This window comes from Brassica napus, chromosome C7 (genome assembly GCF_020379485.1).
Source record: "Brassica napus cultivar Da-Ae chromosome C7, Da-Ae, whole genome shotgun sequence".
NCBI classification, from domain to species: domain Eukaryota; kingdom Viridiplantae; phylum Streptophyta; class Magnoliopsida; order Brassicales; family Brassicaceae; genus Brassica; species Brassica napus.
Window position 1 is genome coordinate 22,540,024 of NC_063450.1, and position 20,785 is coordinate 22,560,808.

The 20,785-nt window shown below is 36.1% G+C and overlaps 4 protein-coding genes across 4 annotated transcripts; 1 reads left to right on the forward strand and 3 right to left on the reverse strand.

Moving 5' to 3' along the window:
- The first annotated feature begins 4,059 nt into the window (after positions 1–4,059).
- On the forward strand, positions 4,060–5,407 carry LOC106425460 (ubiquitin-fold modifier-conjugating enzyme 1). Its single transcript, XM_013866194.3, has 3 exons — positions 4,060–4,509; positions 4,584–4,645; positions 5,070–5,407. Exons 1-3 carry the CDS (start codon positions 4,177–4,179, stop codon positions 5,197–5,199), a joined length of 525 nt encoding a protein of 174 aa, XP_013721648.1. The 5' UTR covers positions 4,060–4,176; the 3' UTR covers positions 5,200–5,407.
- A 245-nt stretch (positions 5,408–5,652) lies between these two features.
- Positions 5,653–7,705, reverse strand: LOC106425381 (blue copper protein-like). The gene has a single exon (XM_013866117.3). The coding sequence runs from the start codon at positions 7,391–7,393 to the stop codon at positions 6,536–6,538; it is 858 nt and encodes a 285-aa protein (XP_013721571.1). The 5' UTR covers positions 7,394–7,705; the 3' UTR covers positions 5,653–6,535.
- A 218-nt stretch (positions 7,706–7,923) lies between these two features.
- LOC106425458 (lecithin-cholesterol acyltransferase-like 1) lies at positions 7,924–9,977 on the reverse strand. The gene is made up of 2 exons (XM_013866191.3): positions 9,253–9,977; positions 7,924–8,970 (listed from the first exon to the last, which is right to left on the reverse strand). The coding sequence occupies exons 1-2, from the start codon at positions 9,648–9,650 to the stop codon at positions 8,040–8,042; spliced, it is 1,329 nt and encodes a 442-aa protein (XP_013721645.2). The 5' UTR covers positions 9,651–9,977; the 3' UTR covers positions 7,924–8,039.
- Positions 9,978–17,926: 7,949 nt separating this feature from the next.
- On the reverse strand, positions 17,927–20,304 carry LOC125590492 (replication protein A 70 kDa DNA-binding subunit A-like). The gene is made up of 11 exons (XM_048764076.1): positions 20,167–20,304; positions 19,966–20,077; positions 19,629–19,725; positions 19,418–19,542; positions 19,235–19,319; positions 19,022–19,136; positions 18,684–18,883; positions 18,470–18,593; positions 18,302–18,385; positions 18,057–18,110; positions 17,927–17,971 (listed from the first exon to the last, which is right to left on the reverse strand). Exons 1-11 carry the CDS (start codon positions 20,302–20,304, stop codon positions 17,927–17,929), a joined length of 1,179 nt encoding a protein of 392 aa, XP_048620033.1.
- Between the last annotated feature and the right edge of the window lie 481 nt (positions 20,305–20,785).

Genomic DNA, 20,785 nt, shown 5'->3' on the forward strand with positions numbered 1-20,785 from the left:
AGCTAGGAATTTAACGTTTTGGATTGATCATTGTTTTTTAAGTTTTTTATTGTTATAAGGTTAGAGTTGTGATGATGAACTGTGCATGAACTGTTCTCCACTCATGAAGAACTAAACTGTGTTAGTAATGTGATTGATATAGTTTGTAGTGTTATTTGTTGTGTCACTGAGACTTATTGTTTGTTTGTCTTTTTAATTTGTTACTTGTACTGTTGAGATTACATAAATTATATTAAGAGTGTTGATAGTACTTTTTGTTTCTGGATATTTTTTCTCCAGTTTAGTTCTGTAAGTTGTGTGTATTAAGTAATATTTTTTTTTATTCTTATTATGTTGGTTATATGTTTATTTTTATTTTTACACTTGTTGCTTTTACCGGACCTTTAAAACAAATACATGAAAACTTGTATAAATAATTATAAAATGAGTGACAATTAGTATTTGAGCCTTAAAACGAATATATGTATTTCTCATAAGAAGACAATAGCATTGGCCTATTGACATTGAGCATGTAAGCTATTTTCATAAGACAAGAGGAGTGAGCAGGTGGAGATGTTGTTGCCGCTTTTGTATCTGTTGGGATTGTCTCTTGTATCTGTTGGTGTGGTTGTGTTTTGTTTCTCTTTAATTTGATGGGCAATATGTAAACAAAAATCATTGTTAGTTGTATTTATTAGAGTTTGTAACCTACTCTGTTTTTTTGTTTAGGTAATTTCACTGATCTTGGTTGTCATCTTCATTTTCTTCGTAAGCATCTGCGAAAGTAAGTTTGTAAATTGTTAAATGGCTGGCCCTGTACTTTGTATTTGTTTAGCTGGCTCAATATATGTGTCGTTGAGTTTTAGTTGAGTTAATTGGTTTGGTATATTTGTTTTGAACTTTATTTGTAAGATTAGACAAAAAGAGAGGTGATCATTAATGATTCGTCTTTTTTGGAATTCTAGTTTTTGGTGTTTTGATTGTTTGTGTTATTGTAGTTTCTTTTAAACTGTAAAATAAAGATTTGTGTAAAATTAGATTGATAAGTAAGTGAGATAAATATACGACCACAAATCTTGGGTATGAAATATTTTTGATTATTGATGTTAGCACAATATAGACAGTAATATAAAGGGAATTATGTGTTGATTGTTTCTTACGGATCAATGAGGAGACGGATAACGACTCGAGTTGTTTCTTTGGTGAGATCAGAGACCTGGACAAAACAGATTTGCCCAACCACATCCGCGAGTTTAAATATCAGTTATGATATCGAAACATAATATAAACTCAGTTGCAATATGATAATATACATGGGAGTTCTAGGTTTGTGTTCGCAATCATTTGGAGATTTCGAACAGTCTAATCTTGACTGGAGATTGATCTCAGGAGCACCCATGATGACTTCATCAATAATGGTTAGTGAGATGAAACCAATGAAGAATGGATGATCAGTTATCTTGTACATGTTTGAGCACCTAGCAACTTCAAAACGATCGACTTTCACAATGGAACCTGCTTTCAAAGATGGCTTGTAATGATTAGCACGTCCGACGGGAGTAAACCCATGAATCACGGAATCTGCAAATAATATTATTCAACAAAGAATCAAGAAATCAATTTAAACAATTATGTTAAATAAGTGTGATAGATCGAATTAACTTACCTTTTCATCAAGGAAGAGAACCGTGATTCCCACAAACTCCATGTCTTTCTTGAAGTTCAGGGAATCCCAGATGCAGAGGAAGCTAGAAGCTATGTTATGACTACTACGGCCAAGATGGAGTCACTCGAAGGTTGAGTGACGGATGCCGGGACACCGGTTTAACGAACTGGAGAGGCAGAGAAAAACATTTTCTAGAAGATGGTTAAATATAAGAGGAATCAATGAGTTTTGTGGAGATGCAGATTGGGTTCATCAAAGATGAGAATCATATATATAAGGTTTACAGAGGGGCTACAAATCAGGAACATTTATGATCAAGCGATTTAAGATGTGGACATGAAGAGTTCACCGGTGAAAAAAAGATTACGAACAGACACACGGCGCAACTCTGTAACTCAGACTTGTTTGAGACAATGATGAAAAGAACTCAAACTCATGTTAAACGACAACAATTTACAATATGGGAAAACTAAAATTGTTGCAAACTTGAGATTTTTTTCATATAATGTGATGAATCTCATTTAAAAATGAAACTCATAACACACTTGTAGGCCCGACTCTCAGACAAAGCCGAAGAAGTAAGGGCTTCCGACCTTCATAAATATATATTATGTTCGGCCATCAATGTACAAAGTATCATTTAGCTTAGTGGTATAAATGTTGGTGTTTATATCTCAATAACCCGGGTTCGAGCCATGAACTTGACATTTTTTCACACTTTTTAAAAGTGGGGCCCACAAAAAGCTGACGTGGCGCGCTGAGGAGTGAGCAAAAACTCAACTATTATAATATAGATAAATATATATTAGGTTCGGCCATCAATATACAAAGTGTCATTTAGCTTAGTGGTATAAATGTTGTTGTTTATATCTCAATAACCCGGGTTCAAGCTATGAACTTGACATTTTTTCACACTTTTTAAAAGTGGAGTCCACAAAACGCTGACGTGGCGCACTGAAGAGTGATCAAAAACTCAACTGTTATAATATAGATTATTTGAATATTACCTCTGTCTTTATTCCTTCTATAGTAAATCCAGCTTGTGAGAGATCGGACTATGTGTTGCAAATCGCTGAACATGCTCTCGTAATTATGTCAGGGTGATATACTAAAGTGAAAACAAAATCAAAAGCATGCCTCAATGGTCGACATTGTGCAGGAACTTTATTTTACTACCATAGGACAACTGATATTTGTAAAGAATAATAAGAACATAAATCAAAATTACAATACCGAAATAAAAGAATAAAGAAGAATTGCAGAGTCGAGATGGTTAATCTCTTTCCTTAAATTTTTAAATGACTCGTAGTGTGACGGTTTCATAGTGCTCAGATTCCCAGGATACAACTGCATCATTGTTTCTGTTTACCATTACCGAAAAACAGAATCTATCGAACCTAATTTTGTGTTGTACTCTTAGACTCAAAAACTAAAAAAAATATTCAAGTGGAGGATCTTGGTTTTGTTGTTGTTGATCGTATTTATATGTGTTTTAGAGAATATGACTTGCTTCCCTTTTATACTCAACAAAAAGGGCCCAACACTAAATCATAAGTGGAGCATTGAATCACGACAAATGTCATAAAGAATATTGATTCTTTTGACCATTTTCATAACGTTAACATTCAAGAAAAAATATTGTAAATTTGACTAAATTCAAACACCAATAACATTTTCTTTAATGGGTTATATTTTATATGAAAACAAACATATAAAATTTTCATGAATAAGATTTAAGTATAAATCCACATTCAAACCCAAATATTCATTGTGAGATATTTGCTAGGTTTTATACTTAGCCAAATTTAAAGTTTTATAAATTATAAAACACTCACACTGGATCTCCATTTTTTATTCAAAACCAACTCCGATTTTTATATACGAGTACACTACTTCGTAGTGTCATAGTGTCAAACATTCAGTTATTCTGACGAACGTCTTCGCTCAGAAACTTACCGAAAATGTTCCAAAACCATTTTGTAAAAAACGAGTTCCTAACGCATTGCCCATTTAAGCGCTATACATTTTAGAATGGAGCTTCGACTTCCTTGAAAACTCAAATGATCGATGGCCAGATCTTGAGGTTGTTAGATCCATCCCAATCAGACTCGTCGCAATATCACCAAACCAAGAACCAACATACAAAAAACAAGAGGGCACGCCTCCATAGCCACCGCCCCAACTGTAGTTGGTTAGACGCATGCATCACATACTAGTAAGCATAACAAAAAAATCCAAAGTCTAATGTTAAAAACGAATAAATTGTTCGGTTTTCAGTATTTAATACATAGAACCAAACCAAATCAACCCAAGAGCTTACAAAAGGTGTTAACCAAAAAGGTTAACCAAATCGCATAATTCAAAACCGGTTTGACTTTCTCGGTTACATTTATTATTCTTTATGGTCCCGATGCTCTTCTGACAAAAGCTAAAGAGGAATCAGAATCAAAGCATCCAATTCCGACCAAGCAAAAGAAAACACATTTAGGGTTGAAAATTCACTTCCAAATCACCGAGAGAGAGAGAAAACAATGGAAGGATGGGATCCGAGCACGAAGTCGACGTTAACGCGAATCCCTCTTCTGACGACAAAAGCGGGGCCAAGAGACGGCGATGCATGGAAACAGAGGCTCAAAGAGGAGTACAAGTCTCTGATCGCGTATACCCAGATGAACAAGTCCAACGACAACGACTGGTTCCGCATCTCCGCCGCTAATCCCGAAGGTACGCGTTGGACTGGCAAGTGTTGGTACGTTCACAACCTCCTCAAATACGAGTTCGATCTCCAATTCGACATCCCTGTCACCTACCCCGCCACTGCTCCCGAGCTTGAGCTGCCTGAGATCGACGGCAAAACCCAAAAGGTTAGGGCTTTCTGTGGTTTTTGCTCAATTGGGTTTTGTCTTTATTCCGATCCCTCTGTGTTTGTTCTCTGTAGATGTATCGAGGTGGGAAGATCTGCCTGACTGTGCATTTCAAGCCGCTCTGGGCTAAAAACTGGTAACTTTGTTATGCTCCTGACTTTGTTAGAGAATCATGCAATATTTTAGTTCAGAGTTTAGTCTGTTTTTTTTTTTTTTTGTTGTTGTCGATGTTAACTTTATTATGCTTCTGACTGCATTGCCATTGTTGGAGAAGCATGATTGTTTAAGATCTGTTTAGTCTGGTTTGTTGTCGATTTTGTTTTAAGATGTTACTTAGATTGGTTTGTTGTTCATGTTATTTCTGTTAGGTAGGGAAACTCTACTATTAAGCTGTTTGTACAGGTTGAAATGAGTGGTTATTGTCTTGAGTTGACATCTAATTCTTATAAATGAGAAACCAACCAAAGCTTGGGTTTTTATGCGATCCATTTGTATGACGAATATGAGCAGCCATTTCTCGTTTTCTTGGCATTGATGAATGGCTTTTTTTGTTTATGCAGTCCTAGGTTTGGTATAGCACATGCGCTTTGTTTGGGTCTCGCTCCATGGCTTGCTGCAGAGATTCCAATTCTTGTGGACTCGGGCATGATTAAGCACAAAGATGACGCAGCCTCCTCTGCTGAATCTTAGTCTATGTAACCCTTTCTATCAATCTCAGAGTTGAGGTGCTTGTCAGTAATAGCTGAAGTTAGAAATGACTGAGGCGGATGGATACCCTATATAACGCTTACATGAAACCCAATAAAGATTTTAAGCTATTGGCCTATTGCAATGTTTTTTCTTCTTCTTGAAATACTTGTACAACTTGAGAATATATGATGCTCGTTTTGTTTGTTGACTTGAAACCGGCTCGTTGATCATGCATGAGTCATTGAAGCATCAAACACATAGTCTACAGACAATATAGTTGCTAACATCTGCATTAGCTGATGAATATTCCGCACGATGTGAACTGAAATGGCAGTATAGTTTAATTGGAATGACCTTCCCCATAGTAAATAAGAAGACATAAAATGATCAGAGCTACGAATAACTTTTTGGTAGACTATTTTAGGATGTATGATTTCATTTTCAGGGTACTTATTTTTTAAGTTAGTTGATTAATTGTTTAGTCTCTACAGTTTAGTGTTAGGTTATTTTTTATTTTTATAACAATTTAGTTTTACATCAGGGAAATTGCACCGTTGCACTGTATATTGGTCCCTAATTCCTAATTCCTGAATCAACCCCCTCTAGAGCATCTTTAACGATAGTTTCCACCAAGGTTCTGATCTTTAAAAATAAATGAATTAAAAAAAATGTAGAAAAGAGACTAATGAAAAGTTCTTATTTTAGAGAGGTTTAGATACTTACTATTCCTCTAATCTCTAAAGTATCAGTTAAATAGAATTCCAGTTGATTAAAGAAAATTAAAATACAGACATATAAATAAAATAATAATAATTTTATTTTTTAGATATTGTCTCGGGATGTTTAACACATTAAGAACTTCGGAAAGCAATGCTCTTTTTTATATATGTTGACTTTTGGCGGCTCATGCCCATGCTCATGCATACCATACTCGTCTATATGTAGCTTATAGCATCATCACATTCAATTGCTATGAGTTAGAGACGTTATGCTGTATATATAATAAATAATATATATTATACTAGATACATCAGTATATATTCTTTATCTAAAAGAAACATAAAGTAGTGAGCAACTAGCCTTACAGGAGACGAAAGACATGCCTTAAGAATTTAGATAGATAAACCACACAAGTGTAGTCGAGTTATATTGTTGGCTCAGTTATGTTTAACCAAACATGACGTTTTCTTGAATACTTCTCGAAACAAATAAATTCTACAACAATGGTAATATACTCTCGAAACAAAGCACTAAAGAAGCTAAACGAGACTAGAGAGAGACCACAATAACTCCAAAGTGGTTAAAAAAGCTCAAACCAAATAAGATAACAGATGGGTTAATGATGGGATTTGAAAGTCTGTAACCAGTTGTTGAGACGCTCCATAGCTGACAAGTCCATTTTCTTGGGAAAATTAGGGTTAGAAACAGCTTTGGCTAGTGGCCCCACCACCACTCGAAGCTTAAGTCCAGCCTCACAATAACCCGACTGTGAGGTTATGAAATAATGAACTCCTGGTTCGGTCAGCCTAACAAGATCGTGTCCTGTCTTGTGCACGGCTACAGGAGATGTTGGGTCGCATGTAATGAACTCTAGATCACCGATGATTTCATAAACGTCGTTTACTTCGTTGGCGTATTCGAAAAGCAAAGTATCTCCGACTTGATATTGTTTCCCCTCGCTCCACTTGTTATAAAAGTCACTGTCATAGACTTTCCATCCTTCCGAGTCTCCGACCTTGTAGGTCTTTCCGACAGGAAGTATCTTGCTCGGTGGTGGTGGAGGAACCGGACGTGATGGGTCATGGATGACAAGAACGTCGAGCTTCTGTCCCAGTACGCATTGAGTTTGGTTTGAGGTGATGAAGTAGTGAAAACCTGGTTCCGTGAGAGTCACGATATCGTGTCCTGTGTTATAGACGGCTTGTGGAGAAGAATAGTCGCATAACTCGTATTCCAAAGCACCAGAAACTTGAGTCACGTCATTAATGATGGGATCGTATTCAAAGATCAGTGAATCTCCCACGTGGAACTCCTTATGGTCGGTCTCGGCCCAAGCGTAATAGACATCGTCCTTAGCAGTCCATCCTTTGGAGTCTCCAACTTTGTAGATCCTAGCCGAGCAGCAGCAACCCAAGAGAACCGTGAAGCTCATCATCATGAACACGAAGCTGAAAATTCTCGTTCTTGTCGCCATTATAACACGAGTGATCACAAATATTTATCGAAGAAAGAAAGTTTTAGAAGCAAATCTTGAAATCAGCTGAATCAGAAAGCGTTGTTGAATGTGTGAATGAACCAAAAGAGAATACATTAGCCCTCCTTTTATAATGTTTTATACAACCACTGGTTTTCCTTTCTACTTTATTTCCTTTTTAATGAGTTAAACCGTCTCAAAAAATCACTTTTTAACTTGGATTTATCTCTATTCTGAAAAAAAAAGAATAACGCTTAAAGATCTATAATCTTTTTTATGATTCGGTTTGTGTATGATTTCTAGTTTTTTTTTATTATCAGCAAAAATCTAAGACTTGGTTCAGAAGAAACAATTTTATATCTGTTTTCGTTTTTGATGTAGTTTCCGGTTTCTTTTGTTGTTTTTTTGTGTGGTTAAAGGTGGATGCAATCTGCCATAGTATGTTTTTACCTTTTCTTTTACCAAGAGAAATGTGCATACGTTTTATCTTCTTCTTTTTTTATCATTTTGATTATGTTTGTGGAAGTTCATTGTCTTAATCCAGTGTACTTTGGATCACAGTCACATATTTTGTTTCAGTTGTTGAATGAGAAGATCATTACCACTTTAGACAACATTTAATGTATATAACGAAAACAAACTAGTTCTACTTACTTTCAACCTGAATAATTGACTGTCCTCGTCTACTCTTAGCTAATCCAGAATTAATAATCTTTATCTGCTCCACAATCTCTTTAAGTGCCATCTCATCTTTAAGTATAGAGGTATGCGAGACTCCATCAATCTCTACGGTTTTCAAACTCTCAACTTCGTGAACCAACTCCAAAGCTGCTAAGCTCGCCAAGTTAACCGTGCCGTCTCCATCTCCATACTTAATCTCTGGTTGCTCATCAAACCCTCCTTCTCCATACACCAAAACCCCCGGCGTATCAACTCCTTTCCCATATATGCAAGTCACCGGCACTCCCGGAGTCACCATTTCCTCTGTTAAAGGCAACACTCTTGTCTTGTAAGGTACAACTCCTTCAGAGAACCCAATGTCTGCAAGAAACCTGTCCATCTCATAAGCTGTGTAGTTCACCCGGGGAGTAACCAAAAGCGGTTTAGTTCTGTCGTGGAACACTTTGGAATGTGGAAGTAGCCACTGGTTACTCTCGGACCTTCTCTGTTGCGGCCTGACCAACAAAGGGTTAACAAAAGGGACACCGAGTGTGTTTCCAGAAGCAAACGTCCTCATCTGCTCAACGGTTCCGCCCCACGGCGCAGCGAGTGCAACAAAGTGTTTGATGTACTTGCGGCGCCATGAAGGGGAGCTACGGTTCAGGAAATGGAGGACGAAAAGGCCTCCTAGGCTATGGGAGAGGAGTATCACTGGCTTTCCATCGTTCTCGCTGCTAGCTTTCTCTACCAACTGTTTGAGGTCTTGTAGATATTGTGAGGCTACACGGGTCGAGTGGCCCGACCCGGCTAGGCCGTACCTGAAATCATATGGAGCTCCAAGGATGGTTTGGTCGTTAACATACCCGCATCCTTTGCCTAGAGCGTTCACCAAATGTGACATGTAAGATGTAGCATCTCTGCACCAAATGACACCTTATTACCAATCTGATATAATATTCATACCGGTTGAAGTTATGTACCAACGCCACCCAACAAATCTAATAAAATATCTTTAATGGGATGGGTTCTACTACTCTATTTGAGAATAAAAATAGAATGATAAACAAAAAAATAAATGAATTATTCTCTCTATAGAATAATTTTTTTTTTAGTTAAAAATGGAATAGGCGTAAAGCATTTTTCTTATTTTATGAAAACAGTGGAATTAGAAATGTTCTAAATGTTTGAAGGTACTATACCGGAGACGAGGGTCGAGGTAAAGAAGTGATTTGGTCGAACCGAAATGAGAAACACGGGTCTGGACACCAGGGGCGTTTTGGTAATCATCTAAATCGGCGTCATAGTACAACATCATTCGTTCGTTGAAGCATTTGGTGAAGGGAGACAATAACACTGATACATCAAACCATAGCCTGAACCATCCATCACTCTTCTTACGGACCGGGTTTAACCAGCTGCTACACCAGATGCTGCTTGGTTTGTAGTCTCGGTCCAGTCGTGCCTCTAGCTGGTTACCTCCGTTTCCTGGAATTAGAATAAGAGGGTGGACGTTACCTGTAGCTTGACTCATCAAAGTGATTGTCGCGGTTATGAGCATCGCTATGAGTAACAAATGAAGTGAAGATGGTTTGTTCATGTTTTTCCTAAGAAACAGAGTCTCATGTGTCTGTGCAAAGCTGGAGATCTGGAGAAAATATCCATCAATTTAGGAAAGTGTAATCAAAGTGGTGTCCAAGCGAAACGTATGGCTTTAAGATAAGCAGAGTGTTCAAAACTTATGGTGATGCGGAAGCCGCTTTCTCATCTGGTGGCTCTCCGGATATTTCTTTGCAATAATTTTAAAAATGCTTTATTTATGATTTAAATTTTGAAAACTACATCTAATTTTTTTTTTCTTTTTTGGAAACTATGTAATAAAACATTTTTGTCCTAGTTTTGATTATAAATTACAAATTCTAGTAATTACTTAATTTTTAAAACTATTATCGAAATGATTACAAATTTATATTCTCTATTATTCTCCACAAGTATTCTATTGGAGAGATTTTCTGTATTATTGTTGTTATTTCTTGCTGAAATTGTTATCATTTGGTGTTTTTTGTGGCAGAAAAGTTAAAATAAATTGAATTTATTTGTTTTAGCAGTTCATTCTTTTTCCAAACCATTAAAATAGAAAATTTAATATATTTTTTTAACGCTGGATAATTATGCTATTACAATTATGAGAAATATTACAGACGATTCTACAGCCACCAATTCTACCTGTCTTACGAGTATTCACGCCTGATTGCATCACCTGAGCCGCCATATGGGATCCTTGCTTGACGGTACTACTTGCGTCATGCTGCAGATCTCTTGTAAGCCTTTTCTCCTTTAATTCGCATAATTCCGTCTTCTTCGGGAATTAAAACCCAGACCTCTTGGTGTATAAGAATTAATGAATCCTTGGTCAAACCATTGAGCAAGGGGGCTTCCACACAAATTTTTTTTTAATATTTTAAGAATAAAAAACCTACGTTAAATTATCTGCAATAATGTGTTACTAGGTGATAATCCGCGCCTTGTGCGGAATGAAATGATTAAATTTGTAATTTGCAAGATAAAAAAGCATTGAATCTGATTAATTTGAATATTAGTTAGTTTTGGATTGATTGTTTCGGGTGTTAATGAGGAGGATATAGATTGGCGACGTTAATATGGTTGAAGTTTTTGATTTTATGGTCATAACCTGAAGACTATATGTACTTATTTGGATTCATGTTATATGAATTATATGGTTCATAACTTTATAAACGGTATGAACCAAACTGATTTTACTTGCTCGAACTATAAAATAGTGTATTTTATGCATTATCAATTGTTTAAATTTATGAACATTGGTAATGTTGTACGTAGTGTCCAACTCGAATTAGAGCCACTATTATGGAAAATAATTCTTTGTTGTGATTCTTACTTAGAATTTAAGAATAACAGAGATGGTAGCAAAGAGAGATCTCCCACAAATTGAAAAGACAACAAAGAAAAACCCCAAAATAAATTACATAATTGTTAAAAAAAAGATCACAACATAGCGAAAGCCTCTGTAATTCGTATTAGAGACACTATTATAGAAAACAATGACAATGTGCTTAGTTTTCAGAAGGAAAAAAAAGTTAATTATACTAAAGATAATCCCAAAAATTACCATTGGTCGATCAAGATTGAGATATCTTTTTCGCTAAACGCATATTTCATAACTATACCAATGCAGTTAATAGGAATAGACTGCTTATAAAGCAAAAATCCGTTTTTAACGTACTAAACAATACCATGGCTAGCATACGACAAATTATGTAAAAATGACAAAGAAATTTAATGAAACAGATACTTTCTATTAATTTAAGAATAACAGAGATGGTAGCAAAGAGAGATCTCCCACAATTCAAAAGAAAACAAAAAAAAACCCCAAAAACAAATTGCTGTTATGAAAGTCATATAGAGACAGCGCCGAATATGTCGAAAATATAAAGGATGTGGAGTCCGCTGCACTATTTGCACAGTAAATTTCTTTTCTATATATACGATCGATTTCGATCATTTGTAAGATCATCATTCACTCTTCTCTTCTCTCTATAATAAACTCTTTCTATCAGTGTTATAAATTCTACGGGTATAAATTTTGCCCTTATTTAAATTCCCACGATACAATAAAATTCTGATTCCTTTTATAACACGTTATCAGCACGATCACTCTGCGATTCGTTAAAATTTATTTGTATCATTTATACCATGTTATAATGGTCGGTATACCGCCTCTACTATTATTTATATCATGTTATAATGGCCAGAATACCGCCTATATTATTTACTAGCAATTTAATTTATTTATTGGTCGGCCGAGCCGCCTTATATTCTGTTTATTATTTATTGGTCGGCCGAGCCGCCTTATATTCTGTTTATTATTTATTGGTCGACCGAGCCGCCTTATATTCTGTTTATTATTTATTGGTCGGCCGAGCCGCCTTATATTCTGTTTATTATTAATTGGTCGGCCGAGCCGCCGTATAATTTATTTATTACTCTGCATTGATCGGCTGAGCCGTCGCATGATTTGTTGTCATAACATAAATATTTCATTGTCATAATTTTTTCTTTTATGAAATTTTATAGATTTGATTGACCATTTAATACGATATTTTCAGACTGATTTTTAGTGCATTCGATTTAACCCCAACGGTCACAAAGAAATTTTTTCAAAATTTCCCCTTTCTCCAACGGTCATGAACAGTAATTTTCATCTATAAATACAACTCATTTTCACTCCATTTCATCATCCAAAACATATCATCTTCTCTCAAAAATTTCAAATCGCTCTCCTCCGATTTTTCATTTCAAGAAAGATGATTCGCGCACTTTTGTTTTTATATGCCATTTTTATTTGTGTTTCTATTTATGGTTTATTCGTTGGAGAATTTACTCCGAGTGAATTTAAGATGAATATCGGTTTAATTTTTTTTACATCGCTTCTCCTTATAATTGCTTGCATGATTAATGTAAACGCTTCCTTTTAATATCAATAATATTCTAATAGTTTTTATTTATGTACATTAGAAATACAAATGGCAAAAATCGAGAAACTTCAGTTTCCGGCATTGGAAGTAACTGGCACAAACTACACGGCATGGGTCACAAACATGTAGCTTCATCTAGATTCCGAGAAAATACTCGAAACAATAAGAGAAGGCAATATATCAACCTCTCATGAAAAGGCTAGGGCCGTGATATTTCTGAGAAGGCATCTAGATGAAAATCTTACGCATGATTATGCGAGAACCAAAGATCCCTTAGATCTTTGAAAAGCTCTGAAGGAGAGGTTTGATAACCAAAAGAAAATTACTCTCCCCCATGCACTCGATGAGTGGAAAAATCTACGATTTCAAGATTTTGAAAAAGTGGAAACGTACAATTCCGCTATATTGAGAATAGCGGCGCAATTAGATTATTGCGGTAAGCCTGTCTCGGAAGCAGAAATGCTCGAGAAAACTTACCAAACGTTCCACAAAAATCATTATGTTCTACAAGAACAATATAGAAATTGTGGGTATACGAGGTTCTCTGAACTCGCTGTGGCGCTTATAATAGCGGAGAGAAATAATGAACTCCTCATTAAAAACCACAATGCCCGACCCACGGGAACCAAAGCATTTCCTGAGGTAAATGCAACGGATATAAAAAATCCGGAAAAAGGAAATTATTCCTATCGTGGGCGTGGTCGTGGCCGTGGTCACAATCGTGGTTTTGGTCGTGGTCGTGGTTATCGATTTAACCGCAACCATGAAAGGAGTAACAACCCAAGAGGAAGGGGATCCAACACATGGAATCGATCTGATCGGGTAAAAGGAAAAGAAACCCAAGAAAACCCTACTCATAAAAATGAGAACGTCTGTTACAGATGTGGATCGAAGGGACACTGGTCTCAAGTATGTCGAACTCCTCGGCATCTATGCCAATTGTACCAAGAATCTATTAAAGGCAAGGCAAAGGAAGTAAATCTCAATGAACACCTTGTGGGTACAACATCGACATACCTCGAATCCTCTGACTTTATGGGAGATTTCGACGAGGCCACTCATCAAAATAATTGAAGTGCTTGTACTGATCAAGCTTAATAATGCCTAGTGATGCCATAAAATATTATGTATTTCACTTTCAGAATAATGTTGTATTTCAAAATATCTAATGTATAATTATTGTGTACTTGTTATTGATGCATAATATGTTTACTTATGAAAGTTTATTTTCTTTATTGATATTAACTATGTGTTACAGAAATTGATAAGAAAGCAAATGGAACAACAACTAAACAAATTGGTAGAGAAGTTTGCATACCAGATAGTGGCACAACGCACACTATACTGAAGGATAAGAGATATTTCTCTACTTTAAAGTCAGTAAAAATGACTATAAACACAATATCAGGTCCTACAGACCTGATCGAAGGAATTGGCAAGGAACTTTATGTTGCCTAATGGAACAAAGTTTTCCATAGATAATGCCTTATATTCTCCAAACTCTAAGAGAAATTTGCTGAGTTTCAAAGATATATACCGTCAAGGGTATAACACTCAGTCTGCAACTGAGAATGGAAAGAAGTATTTGTATATAACTTCTGAAAAATCAGGCAAAGGCCTTGTACTGGAAAAATTTCCTGAACTTCCTTCTGGATTGCATCACACTTATATTGATGCTATAGAATCACATCTTGTGATAAAAAGAAATCTAGAAGATGTTACATTATGGCATGATCGCCTTGGTCATCCAGGCACTACAATGATGCGAAAAATCATTGAAAGCTCACATGGTCATTCAATAAAAACCCAAGATATATACCAAAGTAATAAAATGACATGTGATGCGTGTGCTCTTGGGAAATTAATCATAAGACCATCACCAACCAAAGTTGACAAAGAATCACCAAAGTTTTTGGAAAGAATCCAAGGTGATATTTGTGGACCAATACATCCACCGTGTGGACCATTCTACTACTTTATGGTATTAATCGATGCATCGAGTAGATGGTCACATGTTTGTTTGTTATCATCTCGAAATATGGCATTTGCGAGATTTCTAACTCAGATAATCAAATTAAGAGCACAGTTCTCAGATTATCCAATTAAAAGAGTTAGATTAGATAACGCTGGTGAATTCACATCCCAAGCTTTTAATGATTATTGTATGGTATCAGGGATTGAAGTAGAGCATTCTGTTGCTCATGTTCATACACAAAATGGTTTGGCAGAATCATTAATTAAACGGCTGCAACTAATTGCAAGGCCATTGATCATGAGATCAAAACTCCCAACCTCTGTATGGGGACATGCTATTTTGCATGCAGAAGCACTAATTCGGATAAGACCAAGTGCATACCATAGATATTCCCCATTACAGTTAGCATTTGGAAAAGAACCAAATATCTCTCATCTAAAAATCTTTGGTTGTGCGGTTTATATTCCAATAGCACCACCACAACGTACAAAGATGGGACCGCAAAGACGGTTGGGAATATATATTGGCTATGATTCTCCATCAATAATAAGATACCTAGAACCACAAACTGGTGATGTGTTTACGGCACGATTTGCCGATTGTCATTTCAATGAGAAAGAATTCCCAACTCTAGGGGGAGACAATAAACAAGTAGGAAAAGAGATCAAATGGAGTGTACCATCGTTATTACACCTTGATCCTCCTACGAAACAGTCAGAACTAGAAGTTCGACGTATCATGCATTTACAAAATATAGCAAATCAGCTACCTGATGCATTTGCTGATACCAAAATGGTAACTAAATCACATATACCCGCTGCAAATACTCCTGCTCGTATTGAAATACCACAAAATGGTGGAACGGCAGTTGATACACGTGAATCAGGAACACGTTTAAAGCGCGGTAGACCTATTGGTTCAAAGGATAAACTTCCTAGAAAACGTAAGGAATGTGAAAAGCATGATACTCCCAAAATAACAGAAAATATTTTGGACGAAGAAAATTGTGAATCTAATGACAATATAAAGCATCTTGAATCTGAAGGAAATCATGAGATTTCTATCAATTACATCCATAATGGAAAGATATGGAAACGAAATGAGATGGATGATATTGATGACGTTTTCTCATACCTTTTAGCAAAGGAAATAAATGAAGAAAACGAAGATCCAGAACCAAAGTCTGTATATGAATGTCAAAAGAGACATGACTGGATAAAATGGAAAGATGCAATTCAAGTCGAATTAGATTCGCTTAACAAACGAAATGTATTCGGACCTATTGTGCTCACACCCAAAGATGTAAAACCAGTTGGGTACAAATGGGTGTTTGTCCGAAAAAAAAATGAGAAAAACGAGATTACAAGATACAAAGCTCGTCTCGTAGCCCAAGGTTTCTCTCAAAGGCCAGGAATTGATTATGAGGAAACTTATTCTCCTGTCATGGACGCAATCACATTTAGATTCCTGATGAGCCTAGCGGCCAATGAAAATTTAGAAATGCGTCTCATGGATGTCGTTACGGCATATTTATATGGATCATTAGATACTGATATCTATATGAGAATCCCAGATGGATTTAAAATGCCAGAAACGTTAAGTTCCAAACCTAAAGAGTTATGTGCAATAAAATTGCAAAGATCATTATATGGGTTAAAACAATCTGGACGAATGTGGTATAATCGTCTCAGCGAACACTTAACAAAAGAAGGATACACGAATGATCCTATATGCCCTTGTGTTTTCATAAAGAAAACAACATCCGGATTTGTGATAATCGCGGTGTACGTTGATGATCTTAATATTATTGGAACTCAAAACGAAATCCAAAAGGCATCAAACTATCTGAAAGGAGAATTTGAGATGAAAGATCTCGGGCAGACAAAATATTGTCTAGGATTACAAATTGAGCATTCTCAAAAGGGTATATTTGTACACCAGTCTACATATACCAAACGAGTATTGAAACGCTTTAACATGGATAAAGCAACTCCTCTTAGCACCCCGATGGTCGTTAGATCACTTAATGTTGAAAATGATCCGTTTCGACCATCTGAGGAAAATGAAGAAATACTTGGTCCTGAAACTCCATACTTAAGTGCAATTGGAGCTCTTATGTATCTTGCAAATTGTACTCGACCTGACATATCTTTTGCCATTAATCTTTTAGCGAGATTCAGTTCGTCTCCTACGCGAAGACATTGGAATGGAATTAAACATGTCTTTCGTTACCTTCAAGGAACAACTGATTTAGGCTTGTTTTATCCTAAAAGTTCAAAAGGTCAAATGATTGGTTTTGCAGATGCAGGTTATTTTCAGATCCACACAAAGCTCGATCCCAGACAGGATATGTTTTTACAATTGGAGGCACCGCCATATCTTGGCGTTCTCAGAAGCAGACACTTGTTGCTACTTCTTCAAATCACGCTGAGATCATTGCACTCCATGAAGCAAGTAGAGAATGTGTATGACTAAGATCAATAAGCCGACACATCTGTTCAAGCAGTGGGATTGACGAAAATACGGAGCCAACTATTCTATATGAAGATAACGCGGCATGTGTTGCTCAAACAAAGGAAGGATATATCAAAAGCGATAGAACCAAACATATACCCCCGAAGTTCTTCTCATACACGCAAGAGCTTGAGAAGAATAAAGAGATTGAAGTAAGATATGTTCAATCATGCGACAATGCAGCTGACCTCTTCACAAAATCACTTCCGACTTCAGTATTCAGAAAACATGTCCATAACATTGGAATGCGTAATCAGAAGGATATATGACTGCTTAATCGAGGGGGAGCTTACGTAGTTGTACTCTTTTTACCTTGCTATGGTTTTTCCCATTGGGTTTTCCTAGAAAGGTTTTTAACGAGGCAACAAAGACGTTAAGCGAGAGCGGATAGTGACACCGGCCCCCAAGGGGGAGTGTTATGAAAGTCATATAGAGACAGCGCCGAATATGTTGAAAATATAAAGGATGTGGGGTCCGCTGCACTATTTACACAGTAAATTTTTTTTCTATATATACGATCGATTTCGATCATTTGTAAGATCATCATTCACTCTTCTCTTCTCTCTATAATAAACTCTTTCTATCAGTGTTATAAATTCTACGGGTATAAATTTTGCCCTTATTTAAATTCCCGCGATACAATAAAATTCTGGTTCCTTTTATAACAATTGCATCATTGTTTAAAAAAAAAAATCAAAACATAGCGAAAGCTTCTGTAAAATGCCTCCCAATTAGCCTTTCTTCAGCCACTTTTGTCAGCCTTTTCAATCTTGATCCGAGCTCGAGACGGATACCTTGTCACTGAATTCTCTTCAACGTGTTCCTCTAAGGAAATCACGGTTCCTCCTCGGCATTTAGCGGGAGTTACTTTCATTACCCACATTCCTGGGAAGACTGATAATTCAACATGAAGGAGCCCTGCAATACATTTTTTTCAATTTTAAAATATACAAATCAACCGGAAAACAATATTATTAACTATCTACAATATATATGACTTTACCTCTGGTGCATCTGAAATAACCGAGTTTTCAATAGCCAAAGTAGTCAAAGCTCCCTACAAAAATATAAAACACAGTTAAAAGAGAGGTAGTTACCGTAATAAAATCAAGAAAGTAAGAAATATAATATACTACAATACCTTTGGTTGATTGAACTCCTCGAACTCGGTAATCATTTCAGTGTTCGTGACGATTTTCAAGACCTTGTAAGTGCCATTCTTGTAGAGAAAATTCTCTCTCTCAATGCCAATCTCTCAATGCCAATCTTGAAAAGATAGTTCTTACCAACTAAATCTTTCAGTGCCAACAGAATATCCTCCGGATCTTGCATCTGTACATAAAAAATATATAATATTAGAATACATAATAGAAGTTACGTTACTCAGCAGTCATAATATGATATACACCACTTTACCTCTTCAAAATTACTTCCAGTCAGCTCATTGCAAAGATGATTTAGTATCTGCATTGCAATAGCATCGAATAGTAGGAATTTTGAATTCCCGGTATTGTCTAGCACCACCAAATGCAACTTGTATCTAAAATTTTGTAATCAATAAGATGATATTAAGAATTGCATGGTCCTCCACAGAACGACAACATGATTTAATTTTCTATATAATGATTACCTTGGCATCAACCTTGAATTCTTCACCTTGCATTTGACGCAATAATAATGGAATCCCATTTCATCTTCATCTCCTTGCTCGTCGATGTTGTCATTCGGCACATTCAAAACCTTCTTCGAGCACACTTTGCAACTCAAGTAATACCAGCCCATGTCGGATTCAATTGCAGCTATTGTGCACATGACAATACACTGTTCAACCTAGATGAATACTCATAATAAAATAAATATCACATTAGAACGATGTATACTATAACATATATAGAGATGTTTCCGAATTATAAAAATAAACACACTTTTATCAAGTTTTAACAACGACCCTGGTTAGATTCAACCAACTGAGATGGTCTTCCTAGGAGTGTTCACCAGAAAATCATTTTTATCCCCAACCCCAGTAGTCAAAGCTAGTGGTTTAGCTTCAACAATTGCCAATGCAAGTTCGTCCTTCGGCAACCTAAAAAAAAATAACGTTTATAAATCACTGAACAATACAACATCCAAAATTAAAACTAAGTATAAGCATATATGTATTTATAAAGCAAGTGAACTTACAACGACGCAAAGGCCTCCACTTCTGGTGTCAATGGATTCAGTTCCACATCAGATACGTTATACGCATTCAGAACACTACGCTCGTCTGCAGTTAAAAAATTGTAATGGTTAAATTAGTATAGAAGATACAGAGATTCATATTTATTTATGAGGAAAACAAATAATATACAGGAGGTAAAATACCTTTCCAAACTTTAATTTTCCCAAACCTCAAAACACAAATGATGGCATTCTCACCACGTCCTTGAATAGCATCACTTACATCGGTAGCAAAGTTACCCCACAACACCATTGGCAGCCGTTCATCCCTATCATAAGATATAAATTATCAAATCTTAACATACTTTAAATCATGACATATGAATACATAAGAATATATAAAGAGGCGTCATACTTTTCATTACGAAGCTCCAAAGTCAATTTATGAGTTTCTTTCCCATTTGCTGATGCTACTTCAATTGGGGTCAACTCAACAATCTGACCAATTACATCTGCAAACACAAATCTATGAGTTATATGTACAATTGAAATATAAACTCCTATTAGTAAAAAAATTACATATTTAGATAACTTACCAACCAAATAGTCCGTATTGAGTGTACTATTTAGAATGCCCCTGCAGTTGACTGGTTCAAAGCCAGTTAGGGCATCGGGAAAATCATCACAACTCCTCACATGTATTGTCGACAGAAAACCAATTATGTATGGATGTATGGTTGTTTGGTATGAACCACAAGAGGGGTTGAGTGAAAAGTTAATGAGAATATTTGAACTTCCTTGTGAAAGGAAGGAATCAAATTGATTAACCAGATCCTTTTTCACAGAAGCGTTAATCTTAACACCCTAAAAAAACAAATCAAATTTTGAACTTTTAGACAATGAAACATTAAGCGAACTGAATATTACTAACATGAACAGTATATGATGCTTACGTTATAGTCGATTAACACCATCTCAATGGTTAGGCCACCGGCAGCCGAGTACTGCTTCCACAAACGAATGATCTTAACCCTAATCTTCCACATAGTCTTGAACGGTTTCAAATCAGACACAAGAGTTATCGCAGCCATTATAGAAGAATGGGGGAAGAGTATTTAGGTTTTGCGTTATTGAGATGAGTATGAATGGTTGCGTACGTGTGTCTTATATAAGAGTAAAACCCTAAGGCTTGTAACTTAGTTTCCCCGTTAAAATCGAATTGATTATGAAATATTTTTGCCTTGGCCAGCACATTCTGATTTAATTATATTACCATATCTGATTATGTTAGTTGATTATCATATATTTTTGCCTTGCCCAGCAACCAATGATTTGGTTATGTTCGGAGATTGCAATAGGATTTCCAATTCGGAACCGACCGGTTCGGTTCGGTAAACCCAAAATCAAAAGTTACAACTTCTCCGTTCTGTTTGCCTTCTGAAGTTACGGAGTCCTCAAGGTTTACTGTCATAATACTTCTGAGTTCTCACGTAACAAACTAATGGTACGTCGAATAACAGAAAACTCATGTAACGTTATCATCTTATAACTTCACAAGTCTTTATCTCTTCT

What these genes read in the sequence shown, in the direction of transcription:
- LOC106425460 (XM_013866194.3), top strand. Translation starts at nt 4,177, where the DNA reads ATGGAAGGATGGGATCCGAGCACGAAGTCGACGTTAACGCGAATCCCT. An exon ending in TCGACGGCAAAACCCAAAAG is followed by an intron (nt 4,510 to 4,583) that starts GTTAGGGCTTTC and finishes TGTTCTCTGTAG; the next exon opens with ATGTATCGAGGTGGGAAGAT. An exon ending in CCGCTCTGGGCTAAAAACTG is followed by an intron (nt 4,646 to 5,069) that starts GTAACTTTGTTA and finishes TTGTTTATGCAG; the next exon opens with TCCTAGGTTTGGTATAGCAC.
- LOC106425381 (XM_013866117.3), bottom strand. Translation starts at nt 7,393, where the DNA reads ATGGCGACAAGAACGAGAATTTTCAGCTTCGTGTTCATGATGATGAGC.
- LOC106425458 (XM_013866191.3), bottom strand. Translation starts at nt 9,650, where the DNA reads ATGAACAAACCATCTTCACTTCATTTGTTACTCATAGCGATGCTCATA. An exon ending in TACCTCGACCCTCGTCTCCG is followed by an intron (nt 8,971 to 9,252) that starts GTATAGTACCTT and finishes CATTTGGTGCAG; the next exon opens with AGATGCTACATCTTACATGT.
- LOC125590492 (XM_048764076.1), bottom strand. Translation starts at nt 20,304, where the DNA reads ATGGCTGCGATAACTCTTGTGTCTGATTTGAAACCGTTCAAGACTATG. An exon ending in GTGGAGGCCTTTGCGTCGTT is followed by an intron (nt 19,137 to 19,234) that starts GTAAGTTCACTT and finishes ATTTTTTTTTAG; the next exon opens with GTTGCCGAAGGACGAACTTG. An exon ending in TTATTTCAGATGCACCAGAG is followed by an intron (nt 17,972 to 18,056) that starts GTAAAGTCATAT and finishes AATGTATTGCAG; the next exon opens with GGCTCCTTCATGTTGAATTA.